A 21,131-nucleotide genomic window follows, 5' to 3' on the forward strand; every position below is an offset into this window, starting at 1 on the left:
CAACCCACCCGAGGTCTGCTGCTAAATAGTGGAGCGGGGTGGGTTAGAATTCAAGTAATCGAATTACAAGTCTCTGCTCTTCGGGACCACGCTACCCAGAGAAGCACGCACTGAGTATCTGTGCCACAGACGGAAGGACGGATGGGCAAGTGCATAGACGGACGGGAGCTCAGGCGAATCCCCAGATCTTTCCCCAACACCTCTGTCGGCAAGTCCCAGTTAAATATCTGTTAGAGTCGGTACAACTTAACGGGTCACCATTTCCTTATCGAAAAAGTCACTTCCCTTCCCTCCAGACACCAGCTAGCCCCCCGCGTAGGGCCGTGGAGATCATTCTGTCTCTGAAAAAGGGTCTTCCGTAACTACTTTGGGGTCACTGCCTTCTTCCGGAACAATCACAAGCACTGGGCTCTCTCCTAGAAACACACAGCGAAACACAACGTTTTGAAAACCACCCATGTGCCTAGCACAGCTTTGCACGCACTTTCAGGAGCTCAGCGATCCCCTGAAATCCGGACCCCAAGTTAAGAAGTGTAGACGTGTCTGAGTTTCAATCTGGTTCTCCTACTTCCTATCTGTGTGCCAGGAGCAGGGCCGGCCTGAGACTCACGCTCAGCTTGTCTAAATCAGAGTTAGTCATACTTACCTCACCTGGCCACTAAGAATTCAATAAATCAAGCATGTAAATCTCCTGATACCTGTCATCAAGAGCAGCTCTTGCTGCAAGGGAAACACCACCAGTCAGTCTCTCAGCAGACCTAACACAGATTAACACACCTCCAGGTGTTTCCTTCGGGGAAGCAATGCTTGAGAGTTTCGGCCAAGGTGTAAACCTCATCTTCCAATCTCTTTTGAATCAATAAGTCTTAAGAAAAAGTGTCTGTTGTTGGGGGGTGTGAAGAAAAAGGAAACACAGGGGCATCCCTGCACCTGCTGTGACGGTCAGTGGCCTGGGGGCAGCACATGGAACTAAATAATGGGAGGAGATCATCGTTATTAGGTATTGAGCACCTACTAAGAGACCTTTCCCTGGTCTCACAGTAATTCCTCCAGGTGGCCCCTCTTGCCCCCGTCAATGGGCAGAAACTGAACTCAGAGACGTGGCCTTCCCAAGGTCACGGAACTGGGAAGGAGCACGGGCTGGAATCGAAGCCACGTCTGGCTTCCTTGCCAACCACACCTTGCTTCCAGCTCTCTCGATTTCTCACAGCGAATGCCACTCACCTAGTCATCCAACAGAGATGTGCTGAGCCATGACCAAGTGCCAGGTGCTGGGCATAGAGTAGTCAATAATTAGCCAGGGTCCTGCTCAGTGCACTTTGGAGGTGGGGGGGCTCTCCATCCCACCCTGAGCAGTAACTGACAGTGGGAGGCGGACTCTCGGTGAACGGGAGGTGGTCCTTGCATATAAAGCTTCACCCCACAGGGAGTCCTTTGGTTTTTGCACAGGATTTTAAAACAGCTCCCCAACTCGAGTAGGAGAGCTTGGGTTTGGGTTCCACCGAATGCTTCCATGGGCATCACACCCTGAATGACACCCATAGGCGGGTAAAACTCTGCCCCATCTAAACCCATCTATGCTGGGACTGGACCCACCTCCCAGCAAGCACATTTATTTTTAGCTAGACTCTTTCTGGGACACATCTGGGCCCCATAGGACGCCCAAACATTTGTCCAAAATAAAAGCCAAAAACGCGGCCTCTCTTCCAGGTGCTTTATCTACATCATGCCAGCCATCCAGATGTTTGAAGACATCCAGATGAGCCCGTGGCCACTTTTTCCACCTTCCAATGGGGCATTTGTCTTTGGTGTCTTGAAGACATTGCTACACTCGAACTTTTCCGTCCTCCCCACCTCCTCCCTCGGTTCCCTTGTGCCTCCACGCTTCCTTCCAACCCACCCACGTCCCCACCCCCCACCCCCCGCCCCAGATCCATAAATCTGAATGTTTCCATTGTTGCTAGAATCATAACCTTTGGGTTTTCCATTTAACCAGGGCGTTCCCCTTTTCAATAATCAAGAGTACAGCTGCAGGGTACCCTTGGCAAGAGAAAAAAACAAGGCAAACTAACCATTCCCGAGTTTCTGATCCCCTTCCAGATTTGTTACAAGCAAAAAAAAGGAAGAATAATATGAAAAAGGCCGGAGCACATTTTGGAAAATCGTAAAATTACACATTCCAGTCTTTAATAACCCGAAGATCTGATGCAGAGTCCTAAGAAAAGCAAAAGTCTGGCTTATTCATGAAAGCGGGTCCCGAGTGTTCTCAAATTCCTCTTTGGACCTCATCACATTGTAAAGAAATTCCAAAGCACAGATCCAAATTTCAGGTTGGGGGTGATCAATGGTTGGGATATCATCCCTGTGTTTGTTTTGGCCATGGTTTGGTTTCTTTCTCTTTATTGGGAGCCTGATAATTGGTCAACAGCAAAGATCTCTTCCCCAGCCGAGTCGTGTTTCCCTTCCACGGCCGGGGAATAGGTAGTCAAGCATCAAGTCTTCCATGAGACAGGTCCAGCACTCAGTTTCAGAAAGGTGAGTAGTAAGAGTGGTCAATTATATTCCACCTGTCCTGAACCCAACTGAGTCTCCTGAATAACAGGAAAGCTCCTCCTGATTCTGAGCACCGATCACCAAATAGCACTGTGAAATATCCCGGCCCCTTGCATTTTTCTAGTGGTTTCTGATTCTGGATAAATGGCTTTAACAATCAATCCAGAGCACAGATTGTCTCTGACAGTGGCATGTCTCTGGCATGTCTCTGACTCTCCCTACCTATGTGACCTTGGACGGGCCACTGCACCATATCCCAACCTCAGTTCTTGACTATGTAGGGGGATAATGCTTAGATTTCTTGCAGGAATGGAGATGATAATAAAGTGTTCAAATCTTATCTGTCCACGTAACATGGGTCTCCTCTCTTTTCCCTCTCAGAAGATCGGATGGATGGCTGTGTGGAGGCTGTCCAATGCTTGAAGGTGTCTGGGTGGATCCCAGAGCAGGAAAACTCACAAGGCTGCTTTTAAATTGTTCATCCCATTAAGCAAATATTGTCACTATTCCCAAATGGGTCATTTCTCTTGCTGATTGGGTTTATTCGGATGAAAGATCTGGGTGAACCACCACTCCTGGGCTGAGTGACCTTCAGCAAGTCAGAAGACGAAGTATGATTCAGGCCTTCTGAGTCACAACACAGTGCTCTTTCTGACAGACAGCCTAAGTCTTTCAGCTTTCGTGTCCAGAAAAAAAGAAAAGATGGTAACCTTGCCCTGGTGGGTGGGTGGATGGATGGATGGATGGATGGACGGACAGATGGACAGATGGATGGATGGTGTGTGTGTGTCCCCGTAATGTTAGCTCTTAGCTCAAAGTGGGGACAGACTGAATCAGTATTGTGAGAAGATTCTCAATTGGGAATCCAAAGACTCGGGTCCAATCCTCACAGAACCACCATCTGAAAATCATGACATTTATTTATTTGCTTATTATCTGTCTCCCCAAGGAGAATACAAATTTCGGGAAAACAGGGACCTTCGCCCCCTTGCTGTCCCCTTATCCCATGTACAAGGGACAGCGCCCGGTACAAAGTAAATCCTCAACAAATATTTATTTCACGAGTGCATCCCGGATCTGCCACTCACCAGCCACATAACCTTGGAAAGCCAATCCAACCTCCTAGTCCCCTGTTATGCCCTGCAAAATGGGGATGGAGGGCACCACCACCCCCAACCCCGGCTCATGGGCTGGAAGGAAGGTCCAGTGAAGGAAGCAATGTGAAATTGCTCTAAAAAGCACAGCACTGACAAAATGCAACCCACAGAACCCTTTACTATATTCTCTTCCTCCCCCCGCCCCACCTCTGACTTCCCTTTGAATAGCCAGGGCAGTAGATGGCTTTGCTCAAATCTTTATTTGGGTTGCCTCTGGTTTCTAAGGTTGGGGAGGGGGGCGGTTATCAGGGTGGGAGGGGGAAAGAAAGACAGACAAGTGTTCTCCCAGGCCCCGGGGTCCTGGATTTGATTGAGTGGCATTGATAAAAGACCTTCCTGGCTCTTTCAGCTCCATCCATGGGGAGAGATAGTTTGGAGACAGCTGGGTCCAAACACAAGAAACCCTCTGGCCTGCCTGGCCCTTTGACATTTCATTGGGCCTGCCTCTTGGGCTCGTTGGAAAGGAGACAGACAATGAGGGGAAGTCAGATAGTGGGGCAGGCAGGGGCCGCGGGGGGGCGGGGAACCACCCACGGAGCTATCACTTCACGGGAATCCCAAACTGGAAGGAAACCTTGCTGATTCCTTATCACCTTACAATGGAGGCTGATGATGAATTGCTTTTTGTCGGCACGCGGGACAGACAGAGCTCGGCTGGAATGCTCCCTGTCCCTGGGAGCGCCCTTTTGGGGGTGGAGGGAGGTGAGAAGGGCAGAGGTTTGTGGCAAGGTGAAAGGGGTCCTGCAGGGTGCACACCCCCTGCAGCCCGAATGCACGGACCGTGGCATGAACTTGGAATGGGACCACTCACGAGCCGGGTGATGCTGGACCAATCACTCAATCTCCCTGAGCCTCAGTTTCTGCATCTGTGGAAAGGGAGTCATTTTTCACCTTGTTATCGGCAACGGGTCCCTGGGGCCTGATTGTACCCACACCTGCAGATCTTGTGCTGGCAGCGGGGCTGAGCACTGTCATTTCCCGCCTCGGGGTCTGCAATAGCCTCTCGGCAGAGCTTTGCCGCCAATCCTCATCCCCCCCCCCCCCCACTCCCCAACACAGCAAAACGTCTGCTTCAAAACAGAAACCTCATCACATCCCTCACTGGTCAAAACCCCTCTGATGGCTGCCTGTTGGGGTTAGGATGAAATCTAAAGTCCCGGGGCGCCTGGGTGGCTCAGTCGTTTGAGCCTCTGATTCTTGATTTGGGCTCAGGTCATGATCTCAAGGCCCTGGGATCGAGCCCCTCATCAGGCTCCCTGCTCAGCACGGCGTCGGCTTGTCCTTCTCCCTCCACTCCTCCCCCTGCTCGTGTGCACGCTTTCTCTCTCTCTCTCTCTCTCTCTCATAAATAAACAAATAATCTTTTTAAAAAAAATCTAAAGTCCTTAAAACGACTTACAAAGGCTGGCAGCGTGCTGTCTCCTGCCTTTCTCTGTAGCTCATCTGCCTCCCCTTCCCCTCACTGTGTTCCAGCCACAGTGGCCCTGTGTTTGCTCCCCAGCGGGGGCTGGCTCCCCAATCTCTGAGGGGCTGTACCCATACCCTTCTCTCTGCCTAGATCCCCGGCCATCTCCCCTCTTTCTCCATCCAGCTTCTGCTCTGCAGACCTTGGCTTAAATTCCCCCTGGTCCCCCGGCTCCTGCATCACACCCCGCATCATATGCATCGGCACGTTTCCTATCTCCTTCACAGCATCAGATCAGTGTTTTAATCAAGCAGTCGTATCACCGTATATAATTACATATCTGACCCGCTTGCAGCCGTGAGCTTCCTAAGTGCAGAGCGGTGGCCAGCTAACATGCATCGAGCACTTAGATGTCTCGGGCACTGTTCCGGGTGCTTCGCATGAACCCTCTCATTCCATCTCATCACGACCCTGTGGGGGAGATGCTACTGTAATCCTCATTTTGCAGAAAAGGGAGTTGAGGCTGAGAAAGCGAGCAGCTTGCCCATCGCCATGCTGCTGGAAAGCATCAGCTGCTGGGATGTCCTGCGGCAGACAGGCCACCAAGTCTGGCTTCCCCAGTGGCCACCTCAAGTTGACCCTGAGCTCACCTGAGGATCCCTCCAAATACCCTGTGCGGGTCATCTGCTCACATCATCGGAAGACTTCATCCCCTTGCCTTCACAGCCTTCTCACACCACCCTCCAAGAGAAAAGCCTTTACAAGGATGATGCTGTAGATACTGAATCTAAAAAAGTACCTGTATTGTTTTTAACTTCTTCCTCCCCTTCTTTTGGCCTGGCATTAATTTAATCGACAGAACTCCCTAATTCAAACCTGGTGAGCTCTTCATCAATATGTTTGACTCAGTGTCCAGACCGATCTCTAGTGAAAAGTGGCATTCTGAGATTATGGCTGATAAGCAAAGGTAATGGGGACCATCTACAGTGTGACTCGGAGCTCAGGCAGATCCTGCAGACCAAGCATGGGTTCAAATTCCCACCTTCGGGAACCACGAGCACATGATTTTACCTTTCTGAGCCTCAGTTTCCCTGTTTGTAAGGTGAGTGAATAACAGCACACACGTAATAGTGTTGTCAAAAGGCTATGGCCTAGAACCCAGGCAACGCTTCCCTTCAACAGGACATAGATCAGAGTCTTCATTCTGATCAATCACCTGTGCCCCAAGGGACGTGCTTAAATCCTGCTCGTGCCTGAAGAGGCTGACATGTTTGCAGGCATCTGGTCTCCAGCCCAGGCGTCAGTGGACATGCTGGGAGCCGGGCCAGGGGGCCCATTGGGGTGATATTCTTGTTCAGGCCTTCAAGATCCAAGGAGCTTGGATGGGCTTCAGGTTAAGTCTGGAAACTCAGCCTTGCCCAGGGCAGCTCCCCAGCCCCAGGCTTGAACCAATGACAGCCCTTCTCTCCTTCAAGACATGAGATCAGTAAATGTCAAAGAGTCAAACTGTGTTACTTTCCTCGAGTAACCTCTGCTCAGAGAAGACTGCCAAAGCAACCATTTCCATCAGTTCTTGTTAGTGAGCTGATTTAAAGGAAGAAGATGATGAAGGAGAAGAAGGAGGAGGAGGAGGAGGAGGAGGAGGAGGAGAAAGAAGAGAAAGAAGAAGAAAGAAGAAGGAAGAAGAAGGAAGAAGAAGGAAGAAGAAGGAAGAAGAAGGAAGAAGAAGAAGAAGAAGAAGAAGAAGAAGAAGAAGAAGAAGAAGAAGAAGAAGAAGAAGAAGAAGAAGAAGAAGAAGAAAGAAGAAGAAGAAGAAGAAGAAGAAGAAAAGGAGGAGGAGGAGGAGGAAGAGGAGGAGGAGGAGAAGAAGAAGAAGAAGAAGAAGAAGAAGAAGAAGAAGAAGAAGAAGAAGAAGAAGAAGAAAAGAAGGAGGAGGAGGAGGGAAAGGAGGAGGGAGAAGTAGTCGTTCCAGACACTAGGCGTTGGACTTCTAAAGGCATCGAGTTGGCCACTGAGGCTGGGAGGTATGAGAGACCCCTCTCAAAGACTAAGATCTGGGCCTGCTGGAGCAAACCAGTGACTGCTTCTTGGGTCAACCTTGTGCTAAATATGGCAAGCACACTTTCATGAGATCATCACACCACACCTATGGGACAGGTCCGATCATGAGACCAAATCTACAGATTAGAAAAAAATAAGGCTTAGAGCAGTTAAGGAACTTGCTCCTACTCATAAAAATCTGCAAATGGCAAAGGTGGGATTCATCCCAATTGTACGTGGTCCCTGCCCCCCCATATCTGCTTTCTCGAAACTTCACCCAGATAAGCAGCCTTCCCTTCCTCTGTGGATGCTCTCCCTGGAGCCATACCTGCCACTCACACAATCAGACCTAACACCTGCTGGGTGCTTACTGAGTATCAGATGCTCTGGGGATCTCAAGCACCATTTACAAGGCGAGAAACTGAGGCATAGAGAGGCCAGGACACCTGCTGAGGTCACACAAGAAGCTGGTGGTGGAGTTGAGACTCAAGCCTGTGTCGTCTGGCCCTGTCGCCCATGCTGTCCCCACCGTGCCAGTCTGCCGTTCACACAAGTGACCGTTCTATTAAGCTGAACTCAACCACATCCGCTTCAACCCTGGCTCAAAAAATGTGCCGCCAGAAATTTCCTTTTGTATTACAGCCCTCAACTCAGATGACTTAGGAAAAGTCACCCATTTCTCATTTGGCAAAGAAGACAATGAAGGGTCTCAGACAGAATTTAAACTAGATTTAAAGAAAAAATGCAAAGGAGAGAAGATCAGTTGTGATTTTCTTTTTCTTTTTTTTCTTTTTTATTGATTTTGATCTGGAATGAGAGAAGAGCTCAGAATCCACCCACCCAAGAGAAACCCTAGTACATGAACTAAAACACATCCAACTACAAGAAGGCTCTCTGCAGCCTGGCTTGTAATACAACCAGAAACACTAGAAGCAGCCACCTTGTCCACTCGTGGGAGTGAAAAATAAACTCTGCTTCATCCTTTTCAGGCCATATTTTCTCTTCAGCAGCTAGAAAGCGCAAGGCAGCTCTAGGTTCATGAAAAGATCATCTACAACGTATTCCCGAGCTTAAGAAAGGCAAGTTGCAAAATACAGACAGTATAATATCAACTGTTAAAAGTAAGAACAAAACTATTTTTATGTGTCTCTGCACAATGGGTGTGCGTGCACACCCATGTGTAAATGAATTAAATAGGAATGGACAGTTCAAATAAGTTTTCCCCAAGGAAGGGGCCAGAACTGGAGGAGATGTATCAAGGGAGATCCTTCTCTTTTACTGATATGGTTTGAATTTCTTACAATTTCCATGTATTTTTATATTGCTTACGTTTTTTTAAATAAATAAACATAGTTATGCGTACTTTTTTTTTCCCCAAGGAAAGGAAGGAAAAACAGAAAAGGGTCATCACACTCACCTTTCCTCTTGGTGCAATGGTAAATCTGACCGTGCTCCTGGGGCAGTGGGTATGGGTTGGGTGGGGGCAGGAGGTCCTGGGCGGGGCCGGACACACCATTCTCGCACTGGTACTGGGACCCCAAGTTGGATGAAGCAGAGAGAGCTCGAGGCTCACTGCTGAAAGGACTGTGGTTGGAGGCTACTTTTTGTCTTACTGTGCTCCTCGGAACCACAGGATATTCTTTACTGAAAGAGAGAAGATGGGAAATAACATTGATCAGTGCCCCGATACAGATTCCCCCACTGGCTGAACCACAGGGCCAAAGAATCCACCAGAAATTCATCACAGAATAAGAAAAAAAGCAGTCTTTGATGAACACAGGGATCCAATTATACCCAAGTGCTTCAAACACCACAGACACATATATCCACGCACTAACTTTTCATGCCTTATACATTAGGCAAGTAGGTTTATGAATAGTCCTATGTGTATGCCAAAAATTAAATGAGCATCCCCCACGAGGAACCCCTCTTCACGTGGCATTTTCAAATATTTCAACCTAATGTATATGTCTTTGAATTCCCTAATTCAAAAGCTAGAAGAGCGAAGCAGTCACTTAGACTGAACTTCCGGGTTTCCATCTTTAAAACAGGGCTGAGGTCTTTGTCCAACCTTAGTAAAGAAGTTGCTGACCACCTAGGATAGTCAGGTATGATCTTCGGCTGCCCTGATCTGGGTAGTTTGCTGCCCAAGCCTTCGAATTTCCTTTTGAGCGGGTGTCCTTGTCACCACCGACAATAATGAACTTATCCTCCATGCCTGGCTAGTAAAAATCCCCAGTTCAAACATTGCTGAGAGAAGAAATGAACTAATATGTGTGAAAAACTGAACATAGCAAGTGCTCCACAAATGGCAAGCATCATCATTATTGCCATTGTTTTGAGACAGTAGGAGAGAGAAAGAGAGGGAAAGAGAGGAAGGAAGAGCAAGGACAAAGGAAACAGAGCACAGGGCATGGGATCTAAAATTAGGCAGATCCAGATTCACATCCCAACCCCATCACTTACAGACTGTGTGCCCTTCGGAGCTTCAGTGGTCACACGAGTGAACCAAGCAGAATAAAATCCAGCGACAGCCTATGAATAGCGTCCTCCCAAGGGCTCAGAATGTGGTTCCCCACCCTCTTAGGATACACCATCCACACGCCCTTGCCTTCAGCTTTCATTCCAGTATTCCCACACTCTTCCTCACGTTAGCCTGGAGACTTCAACTGAAACCTCCCCTGGGAAGGAGGGAGGTGTGCTCAGCAGGCCCAGGAGCCCCAAGGAAGCCAGGTGGGTGGGGAGGGTCAGAGTGGGAGTCTGCAGAGGAGCTGGGAGGAGGGGTGGCTCTAAGATCAAAGGAAGAATTGAGAGAAGCTTACGAAGAGCATGGTCTGGCCTGGAACACATGCTCATCCCATGCAGGAGAGGGGGCTGCCAATGTTTGGGGTGGGGAGAGGAAATCGTGGGCAGGAGAATCACAATTACACTGTGCAGGCTGGTGGAAGGGTGATCCAGCGCCTTCTTTTTGGAAAGCAACTGGATAGCATCCCTTTTCTTAAAAACGTACAATAACGTAGATGCAGCAATCCAATTACTATGCGTTTTCCTAAAAAGTTGTTCAAGTCAGGGGCACGTGGGTGGCTCAGTCGGTTAAGCATCTGCCTTCGGCTCGGGTCATGATCCCAGGGTCCTGGGATCGAGCCCCACGTTGGGCTCCCTGCTCAGTGGGGAGTCTGCTTCTCCCTCTCCTGTTGCCCCTCCCCCACTCGTGCTCTCTCTCGCTCTATCTCAAATTCATAAAATCTTAGAAAATTTGTTCAAGTCTGTGTGCAAAGACATAAGCATGAGGCTTCTCTCTGCAGCACTGTTTATAACAGGGAAAAAAATGAGAAACAGCCTAAATGTCCTCATGAATGGTTAAGTAAACTCTGAGAGAGATGAGAATGGAATATTACACAGGCTTCAAAAAGAATGTGGAGACTGTCCATGCATGGATGCAGAAAGCCGTGCGAGATGAATCGAGGTAGTCAGACACATAACATCATCTAACTTATGAGATGATTACCAGGGCTCCCTTCAGGAGCTGGGGATATGGGAAAACTTTTAGGGCACTTACTATTTTGTGCAAAGTGGAAGCGCTGCCTGGATGAAAAGCAAAACAAAGATGAAGACAAAGATATTCAAAGCCCTCCCCATGCTTCTCCCAAGAAGACTACCTGCAGGTGGGAGGGGGAGAACCGGATTTGAATCCGATCCCAAGTCACCTGGGAAATGCAGAAAAGCTGCTACTTCCGGGAAATGCCCAGTCTTCATAAAGTCCCCGGAAATGAGTCCCTCCACCGCCCCCCACAGCCTGTAGCACACCCAGCCCAATGTCCTTGCTAACCCTGTGAGCTCAGATAAAGCAGGTCGCCTCGTTAAGCCTTAGTTTCCCCGTCTGTGAAATGAGGAAAACACAGAGATGATGAGGAGAAACCACACCATTCTACCCTGAGCCACCCCGATACCTTCCTATCCCTGAAGAACCCACTGGACCCTGATTTCTATTTAGATATTTAAGAATCTGGATGTAGTGGAAAGAATGAAGGTGTTGGATTCGGGAAGATACGTGTTCTCTGAAAGATCCGCCATCTAATGCTGTGTGGCCTTGGATGAGGCACTTAACCTCTCTGAGCCTCGCGAGACTGTTGAAAAGATCCCACCATATGCCCTAGAAAATACCTGGCACTTAGTAGAAACTTCTGTTATGCCTTCACAAAAATGACTCATGCTTTCAGCCCACAGAATTTCTCAGGAGGAAGCCTGTCTCCTTGACTTGGGAGGCCTTTCCTCAGGGGAAAACTTAAGGTTCTAAATTTGGATTTTTAAAATGACGTCTTTATTTTCACTAATCTTGAATTGAAATTTAGCATTCCTTTCTCTTACAAATGTAGGCAACAAGCCACGGTTGTATTAGCAGCCCTAGTGACTGTCATCAACAGAAATGAAATAATTTCATTTCCACCGCAGCTGCTGTAGATGCCTCAAGATACCATTTGTGCTTATCCCAGCTTCAAAATGACAGTCCTTTTAGACCTGCTACTAGATCCTGTTACCTAAGACATTTATAAAGTGCACGTAATCCCATATTGCCGTTTAAAAATATTTTGTTAACTACGTTTCAGGATAACTGGTTTTCTTTTTGCAATCTATGCATTTGATAGGATGCATTTAATCATATTGTTCTGAGAAGTGTGACCCATAAGTTTCACCAGACCACCGGAGAGGCCCATGGCACCAAACAGGCTAAGAACTCCTCCCTAGAAGAAATACATACCAGTAAATCCCCAACTTAGTTGTGACTTTTGCCATAAACCAACTATTCTTTCAAGGCTTAGGAGTCCACCTGAAATCAGGTGGTACCAAGAACACTATATCTAACACAGCGTGAAGGATGCTGCATTGGCCCTTTCCATCTTTTCTGTGACCCTATGAAACAGGTACTGGGTTTATCCCCACTTTCCGGGATGAGGCCACCAAGGCCTTGGGAGGTCAAGCAACTTGCCCGTGGTCACAGAGCTAGAAGGAGACACAGCCAGGATTCTAACCCAACTGTACCCTCGCTACTCCTGGACAAGCTCCTGATTATTTCTTTCCATTTATAGGATGCAATATACTTTTAGAGGAGCAGGGGGCTTAGGGCCCAAGATTCCTCTCCTGCTTCTCTCATCCCTCGGGGGTGCAACGATCTCCACCCCGGCCCCTGACTTTGTTTGTCATGTGAAAGCACGTCAGAGTAGCCAGACAGGGGACAAGGAGTGTCTGCCAAGTTTCCATGAGGCTACAGAGCCCTCACAACACCCAGGGGTCCCCTGGCCGAGCTTTCCCGTGGCATGTACCACCTCCAAACCAAAGCTGGAGCCATCCTGAGCAGCCACACCACTTGGAATCGCCCCCTGGGGCCAGAAGTCTGAAAGGAATGAAGTTAGCTTTACAGTCCTCTCCTTTGAGGCTCCAGCTACGTAATGGAAAAAAAAGAAAAAAAAAAGGAGGAGGAGGAAAATTATAATAATAATAATAAAACATTATAAAAGTTGTCAAATCTCACTGGCAATTCTATTTAGGTCTGCTTAGTTCAAGAACGGAGCTGCCCGAGCTCCAACAGGAAGGAGGAAATCTCTTTTTAGTTTTATATTCTTAATGGGGACAGTTATTTTTTTTTTTAATTAAAGAAATCAACTCCTCCCCCCAAAAGAAAAAGTTGGCTGAGGGATTTTACAAGAGAATGTATCAATGGATTCCGTGGAATTCTCCCTTCCAGCGCTGCCAAATTGCAAAATTACTCTCTGGAAAGGCCAAATCCTGCTTTTGATTACTAACACTCACAGAAGTGGAAAAGCCATATTATCCCAATAACCACTCGTCCCTCGCAGCTTGTTTTTCTCCAGGGTGCTTGAAACATCCTCCCCACCGTCAATCATGAACCCGTCCCCGGATGCCTGCAATCTACGTCCCCAAGTCCAACTGACAGGTGGACTGACAGCACGCAAGGGTGAAGTGCCTTCTCCATCAGCGTGGGATTACGGAGGCAAAGGGAAGAAAACATAACAATCACACAAGCCATGGGCATTTTTACTGGGCTCCTCGATGCACCGATCAAAGGAACATGATCCGTGGCACTACGACCGCTGTGGACTGTCCTTGCAGCGGGAAGACAGACCCTCCTCCCCCGCAGCTCAAGAGCATCTGTGAAGAATCCAGGGCACAAAGGAAGCAAAGGAAAAGTTGAAAAGCCCCTGTGTGTCTGGGAAGAGGGGCAGCAACAGAGTGCTTTTTCCTCAGCCGGGTCGCCATCCTCGACGCCTCCACCTCCAACTCCTCATCAACCTTGTTCTTTGGGGCCTCTTAACGCCCCAGCCGCTCTACTGGTATAGACTTACATGCGTTCCCTCCTTTGATCCAGGCAACAAGCCCACTCCACTGGGATGATTAGATACACTCTAGAGGTAAAGACATTGAGGCTCAGAGAGGGTAAGCACCTGGCCTGGCCCCAGAATGCACAGCTGAGAAGAGAATAGAGTCGAGCTTGGCCCTGGGTCAGTGCTATTCCCAAGCTCTTGCCAGTGAATTTCTACTTGATCACAGGAGCGGGGCTGCCCACACCAACGGGCCTCTCTAAGGCCGCCTGGTGCTAACAGCTGGCCCCGGGCTGCATGGGGCAATGTCAAGTTCTACTGGTTCATCTGTCCGTCCTACTGTTTGAGCAACCTTTACTACACCTAATGTCCGCCGCCGCCGCTCTCTCTGCCATTGGAGGCATCCCTGCCGACGCTAGCCGGGGGAGGGGGGGCGGGGGGGGGCCCCAGCACCTCGGCTCTGCCGCCCATGTCGGAGCCCGCAGACCAGCTCCTCCCCGGCTCGGGCCCCCTCTCGCGTTCTGTTCCACGTGAGTGAGCGCAGTGAATGATGCCATTGTCGCCGGGTCTGGGTTGTAAAATGTTACAAGGGAACACTGAAACCCATGGCCAAACTGCATCTGTAGCCCGCCAGCTAACGAACACCCCCGAGAACGTTTCCCACCGCGGCCAACTGAATTGGTCTTTTCACAGGACAGGTGGCAGGGGCGCCGGGGTGCTGGGCGGAGCGGGGGGGCCCTCACTCAAGTGCGGGCAGCCCTTCTCAAAGGACCGGAGGGAGCAGCGTGCCGGGGCAAGGCTAGGACTGCAGGATCCCGGTCTCCCCGGAGCGAGCTCCTCCTCTGGCCAGCACCCTGATCTGCGATGGAAATTCAGAAAGCGGTCCCACCATCCCACAAGAGCTCTCACTTATGAACAGCTCCGGGGGGACAGTGTTCTGATCTAACTTGCAGGGCCGCGTGAGCAGGACTGAGTGCGGCGCAAATCATCATCGCTGTCTCCTCCTCGTCTACAAAGTGTTTTATGGTCCTTCTAGCGCTCGGTTCACACCAGCCAGCAAAGCTGGGGAAGGGTATGCTGAGAACAGGGCACACAGAGAAGCCACACACCTTTCCCCGCGCCGATCCCACCACGGCCGTAGGATTCATAGGTGCCAAGACACTTCCCTCTCCGGCATTGAGCACCCCCCACTACGGCAACTTTGGTTTGAGAACCCGGGGCTCCCTTGTTAAATCTCTAGGTAATTTACTCGCAGGGTGGTCGTGTGGGGTTGGGGCTGTGTGGACGTGCCTCACTTCGGTACTCGGCCTCAAACCTGGCCACGGTGGAGCTGGCTAGGTTCCACCCTTTTTCTGAGCCTCACTCTTCTGTCTGTAAAATGGGAATAATAAGCCTCACTGCCTCTCGGGACTGTAAAATAGTACAATGCAGGGAAAGGCTTAGCACATATTTGGGACACATGGCTCGATATACATCAGCTTACAAATCGCACAGGATTCTATTCTGAAGCAGTTCTTACCTTGCAATGGCTTCGAATGGCCTATGAACTCCCCTCCCTGTCCCCCCAAATACCAGATATTCAGTAGAACTTGTCGATTTTCCTAGGGAAAGGTCCGTACTCGTATCACCTACTCAAAAGCAGTCTGTGGTTCCAAAAAAGCTTTTGAGCAACACTACGGAGGCAGTTCCAGAATCACAGAGAAGGCCTTGGGTAGTTGCATGGACCACAGATGAGGCCAACATTTGCTTCAGTCTTTTCACTCACAGAATGGGAATCACAAGGTCCACGTCACACGTCCTTGTTGTGAGCCCCCAAACCAAGAGCTGGGGTATGAAGCTACAGACAGGAACTCGACATTTTGGTGCCGTTCCTAAAACTAGCAATTTTAACAAGTTTAACCATGCCTTTGTCTTAGTAGTTTTTTTGTTTTGTTTTGTTTTTTTCTGTTTTCATGATTTTGGAGGCAGGATGGGAAGATGGAGAGGACTTTCCGAGGTTCAGCCTGGGTCTTTCTAGAAGCCAGAAGACTGGAAAGGCCCGGACTTATCAGACCTTTCGCAAACTGCTTCCTATACTGAAGGGGATGGTCTTGAGGCCTAGGTTCTGAGGGGCATCCCCTGGGGGCTCATCGGTCAGACAGAAGGAAGTCAAGCAGCTCCTGGTGACCTTTAGCTCAAATGATGACATTGGCGAAGTCACCCAAAAGCAACCACTCCTGCGGGAATGCTAAGCAGCCTGCACGCTAATATAAAAATCTGTCTCTCTGGGCGCCTGGGTGGCTCAGTCGGTTAAGTGACTGCCTTCGGCTCAGGTCATGATCCTGGAGTCCCGGGATCGAGTCCCGCATCGGGCTCCCTGCTCAGCGGGGAGTCTGCCTCTCCTTCTGACCTTCTTCCCTCTCGTGCTCTCGCTCTACCATTCTCTCTCTCTCTCAATAAATAAATAAAAATCTTTAGGAAAAGAACATCTGTCTCTCCCTCCTCAAAACAAGCACAAACATCTATGAGCGAGTAGGTCTCCAGGGAAACAAGCTTCTAATGGGAGACTCTTACTGGGATGGGGTAGCTGAGGTACAGGGCTGAGGGTGGGGACGGTAGACAGACATGAGTGGGTTTCAAGCTTGGCCGTAGAGTGCATTCATCCGGGGAACTAAAGAAAAAAAGGCTGACTCCTGTGAAATCGGCGAAAGGGGTTAAGCATATAAGTATTTTCATGAGCACTGAGCAACATATAGAAGTGTTGAATCGTAATACTGTACGCCTGAAACTAATAGAACATTGTATGCTAATTATACTTCAATTTAAAAAAGAAAAAAAATTCTGCAAAGAAAAAAATAACAAGGCACCTGGGTGGCTCAGTGAGTTGGGCATCCGACTCCTAATTTCGGCTTGGGTCATGATCTCAGGGTTTTGGGATCAAGCCCAGCATCGGGCTCCCCGCTCAGCATGGAGTCCGCTTGTCCCTCTCCCTCTGCTCTCCACTCACTCATTTAAATAAACAAATAAATAAAATCTTAAAAAAAAAGAAAAAATACTGACTCCTAAGCCCACTCCCACCTCAAGAGTCTCATGCCATTGTACTGTGGTGCAGCCTGGACTTGAGAAGTTTTTTAAGCTCCCCAGGAGAAAGAAGCCTTATGCGAAAGAGGGCTCGCTGTAAGAATCCATTTACACAAAATTCTGAACAGACAAAACTAACTTATAGTAAAAAAAAAAAAAAAAAGTCGAAACATGGATTGCTTCTGGTAGGAAGGTGGAATTAACTGGGATGGGGCATGAGGGAAATGTCTGGGGTGAGGGAATGTTCTGTATTACCACAGGGGCTTGGGTTTCATACAAATGTGCATTTGTCAAAAAGTGAATTGTGCACTTAAGATTTGTGCATTTCACTGTATGTAATTTTACCTAAAATAGAGATTCGTGAGCAAAAATGGAATCTTAATGATATGCATACAGAAGTACAGAGAAGTGAAATGTACTCACGTCTGCCACTCAGTATGAAATGCTTAAAAAAAATAAGATGGATGGATGGATTGGTAAATGTCTGGCTGGATGGACAGACAAATGGATGGATGGGTCAGTGGATGAACAGATGGATGGTGGATGGATGGAATAGGGTAAATATATAGCAAAATATTAACGGCAGAACCTAAGCAGTGGGTATGCGGGTGCTCACCGTACATTTCTTCCATGTTTTCTATATGTCTTACATCTTTCATAATAAAACATTAGGGGAGCACCGTAGGTACTTCTCATGTTCAGCCCAAGTTAAGCATTTAGAGGAAAGGGTTATTTTTTATAAAACAGTCCAGCACATGGGATCTATTTCCAGATCTGTTTCACACATTTACCTGAATGCCCTTGCTCGTTCTGCAGAGCCAAGGGATTACCCAGGTGCAAGCAGGGGATCCCTCCATCAGAAAACCTGTCAAAGGGCAGTTTCTGAGCCCTCCCTAGAGCCACGGATTCAGAACCTCTGAGGATGAAACCCAGAAACCTGCTTTGCTTAACAAGCTCCCTCCACCCCCACGTAATTTCAACGTCTGCCAAAAGTCTGAGAAACACTGCTTAAACATGAATGGGTGAGATGCCCACGGACACTGTCCCTGAAGAGCAGGTATGCTGGGGCAGAGGGTTGGGGAGGTGAGGTGGGGACAGTGCTGCAGATGAACAGGAAAAGTTCGGGGTGGGGGTGGGGGGCTGGGGGCTGTTCTCAACATCCATATCCTCAACGGACAACCATGAGCCAACGTGGGACCCCTTGAGACAAACCTCAATTTCACAACTTAGGCTGGCTTGGCTTCCCAAACAAAACCCCCTCTTGTTTTCCATAAATTCACACTTCTCTGGGGGAAGCCGTGTGGCTAGCCAAAAGTATGGCACGAAGTAGAGAGTTAATGCCATCTCCAGAATGTTGTCTTGGAAATCACTCCTCATTAACCAGGCATTCCGATTACCTTTAACCACAAGCATGGGAATACAAGAGTGCCAAACCGTTTGAGAAGTGACCATTTGAGGTTAAGGAGCCGAACATTCATTTAAAATCAGGAAGCCAGGCCTGGAGGAGGAGGGAAGGCGCCGATGGAATGCTTTTGACCTTTTAGGGGCCCCAGACCCCTGAATCCCTTAAAATGGTTTGAAATTTTTGTCTATTTATATCTAGTGAGTTTTTCAGACAGTCCCTGGCTTTCATTGGGTTTTCAAAAGGAACCTTGATTAAGAAACCCAGCCCTGGAGGAAGAAGATGGAGGGCAGTAAAAAGAGCTTAGAGGCAGGTGATTCTCTCCATCCTGAAGAAACCAAGCGCACAGCCAGGCCTCTGCACCCTGACTAGCTGCGTGGCCCTGGGCACGTCAACCTGGCCTTTGGCTTCCCCAGGGCACAGACCCCGTCTTAATACCTGGCATCAGTCTGGGCCCGATGCCGGCCAAGTGCTTCCACGCATGTGGGGGCGGTGTTAAAACACGGGGACACACCCTTTGACTCTCCTTCTGTCTAGAGGAGGGAACCCTGTCCCTGGAATCGGGGAGTGAGTCCCGTTCAACCAACAGAAAACAGCAGAAGGGATACTACATTTTTCAAGGCCTGGTAAACAGAGTCTCGTGGCTTCTTCCTGGTTGTCTTGGGGGCAGCCAGCAGCCATGGAAGGAGTCTGACTCCACAGGGTCCGCCATGTTGGCCAGGCCTGATGCACATGCTCCAGGGGACAGCCCCGCTGAGATCCCAGCTGAAAGCCAGCATCGACTGTGGAGTACGGCATGAGCCAACCTGGACGTCCGGCCTGGGGCCTTCAGCCACTGCTGCCCCAGCCACCACCTGAAGACAGGCAGGAATGGCCCAGATGAGCCCTTTCCGAGTTCCTGACCCACAAACCATGAGCAAAATAAAAGTGCTTTCCTGTTACCTCTTGCTTCACCTTGCATACAGTGGCGACAAGCAATGGCTGGTCTTTTTACCATCAGCAGTACTGACGAGCATTAACGAGCGAGGGTTAGCAGATTGCACCTGGATGAGATTCAGGGCGCTCTGAATCTCAGACCTCAAGACTGAGGTCGCCTGCCCTTCCAGGTCCCTTTAGCGGGCTGTGGAGGCACAGGTTAAGTGGTCTCTAGAGCTTTGGCTGTCCCAGATTTACCATCACACACAGACAAAGGATGGCCTAGCTTGTGGCCCCTTCCCAGCCAGGCCCAGTGAAGCCCGCGAATACTCCGTTACGTAGCAATAGTCATCAGGACACACTCATTACCTCCTTCCACCCATGCAACAGCCCTGGAGGTAGGTTCTGTAATCATCCCCCATTTTACAGATGAGGAAGTAGAGGTTGGGCGGAGTTGGCGGAGCCCAACTCTGGAGCTTTCCACCAGTGGACCCTGCTCCTCTGGGTGCTGATTCACCTTTGGCATCCTCAAGACCTGCCATAGCGTGAGCACTTAATAAACATGTGTTCCCTGAATAACAAATGGACAGATCAAACACTGAAGAAATAAATGAATCTCCAGTCCTCAGTTTCTCCTTCTGCAAAACTAGAAGAGATGTTGTCTCCTATAGTCCTTTCTGTCTCTAGAATGCCATGTTCTCGGAGCAACTGCCCCCCCCCGCCCCCGGCCCCAGAACCACCCTGTCACTGTGCCACCCCAGCGTGCTTCCAGAGAGCATCAGAATGTGACCCCTACTCTAGACTTGTAGATCCTTGCCCACTTCTACCCCGACCCAAACCGGAAAACCCTTCTTCCCAACACAAATCTCACTCTTCCCACAAGACCTAGCTCCGAACTTCTCCGACCCTCCTTCCTGCATTGCCCCTCCCCCCCGTCATCCCCACCACCACCCCTAGTGGCCCTGGCCTTGGCCCCCAGCACCCTTGACTCTTAAGAAGTTCACAGCTTGCCTGAACACATCTTAAAGACTGAGGCCAAGGTCAAAGAAAGCAACGTTCCCCGGAAAACCAGGGCCTGGGCCATTTCAAACAGCAGGAAGGCTCCCACACCTTTCTTGTTAGGATGAGCATGTAGGGATATTTCCCAAATTTCTGTCACTTGCATATCACCTTGACAGGTTCACCAAACCTTTATACCGGTTCTACTCTTATTTAATATTTTCCCTTAAATAATCAGCCTTACTTCTCCCCCTCCCCCCCTCCCTCTCTCCTTCCTCCTTTAGAACATAGTCTCATTGCAAGCAATACCGTCTATAAAATCAGCCTGGTGTGCCCGTGTCTGTACATCTTCTAAAATCATCCCATCTGTCACCAGGGTAGAGGTCCTGCAATTTGGGAAATACTGTTTTTTTAGGGTAACATGTCTTCTTAAGCCGCAGATTAACCTTTTGAAATAACCTTGGCACTTATTTTAGTCAGTCGGCTAGAGACAGGATTTTAAAATAATTTTATCTTCTTCCTCATGCTTTTTCCACAGCTCGCCCATTTTTATAATAAGCAGTTCTTGCTTCTGTAACCAGAGCCCATAAATGAACGGTGGAAAAATAACTAAGACATCATCTGCATTTTCCAAACGCAGACTGCGGGGCTCGGAGAGATAGCAGGGTGAGTGCCCAGACATTGGCCAAGCGAATCCAGATGTTACTGATGTGGGCTAACTGCGAGTCCGTGTCCGGCCCTCTCCTCTTCTTCCAACTGTTGGAATTAGAGGAAATGTCATTCCTCTTGCTTATTCCCCCCGCGGGGCCAGCTGTCACTGGGTGTGTGGGGGACAGGAAACAGGATTGCAAGATGAACAGGGAGCCTGCCATTCCAGCCTGGCTGTTATCACGGCTGACTCTGGACAGCCACCTTCCCTACTTGTCACTAGGATTGGGACCACAGCCCAGAATAAATGTCGAACCAGGGCAAAACCGGGAGTACCTGGGAGTCTTCCCCCAAATCAGATACGTTGTATCGAGGGTGGACTAGGAACCAGGCAGCCTGTAGACGTTTTCTCATATAATTCTTAAAAGAACCCTAGAAAGTGGAAGCTATCATTTATGCCCATTTTACGGGTGGAGATACTGAGGCTCTGGGAGGTGAGGTCACATGCTGATAAATGCAGAAGCAAGGATGGAAGCCAGGTTCGTCTGAGTCCCATAGCCTTCTGTTGGAGCCACTCTGCCTTACTCCATCTCCTTCCCAGGGGCCATGTGCCC

At 49.2% G+C, this 21,131-nt stretch overlaps 1 protein-coding gene across 4 annotated transcripts in view; it reads right to left on the reverse strand.

Moving 5' to 3' along the window:
- Window positions 1-21,131, reverse strand: part of TBX5 (T-box transcription factor 5) — a 67,698-nt gene that overhangs the window by 15,218 nt on the left and 31,349 nt on the right. For all 4 annotated transcript variants that reach the window (XR_003516753.1, XR_003516754.1, XR_003516752.2 and 1 more), the window contains exon 8: window positions 8,573-8,799. Coding sequence is in view for 1 of the 4 variants with exons in the window: in XM_027575151.2 (XP_027430952.1) it covers window positions 8,573-8,799 (227 nt within the window). In the remaining 3 variants the exon portion in view is untranslated. The remainder of the gene's footprint in view (window positions 1-8,572; window positions 8,800-21,131) is intronic.

This window comes from Zalophus californianus, chromosome 14 (assembly GCF_009762305.2).
Source record: "Zalophus californianus isolate mZalCal1 chromosome 14, mZalCal1.pri.v2, whole genome shotgun sequence".
Taxonomy (NCBI): Eukaryota; Metazoa; Chordata; class Mammalia; order Carnivora; family Otariidae; genus Zalophus; species Zalophus californianus.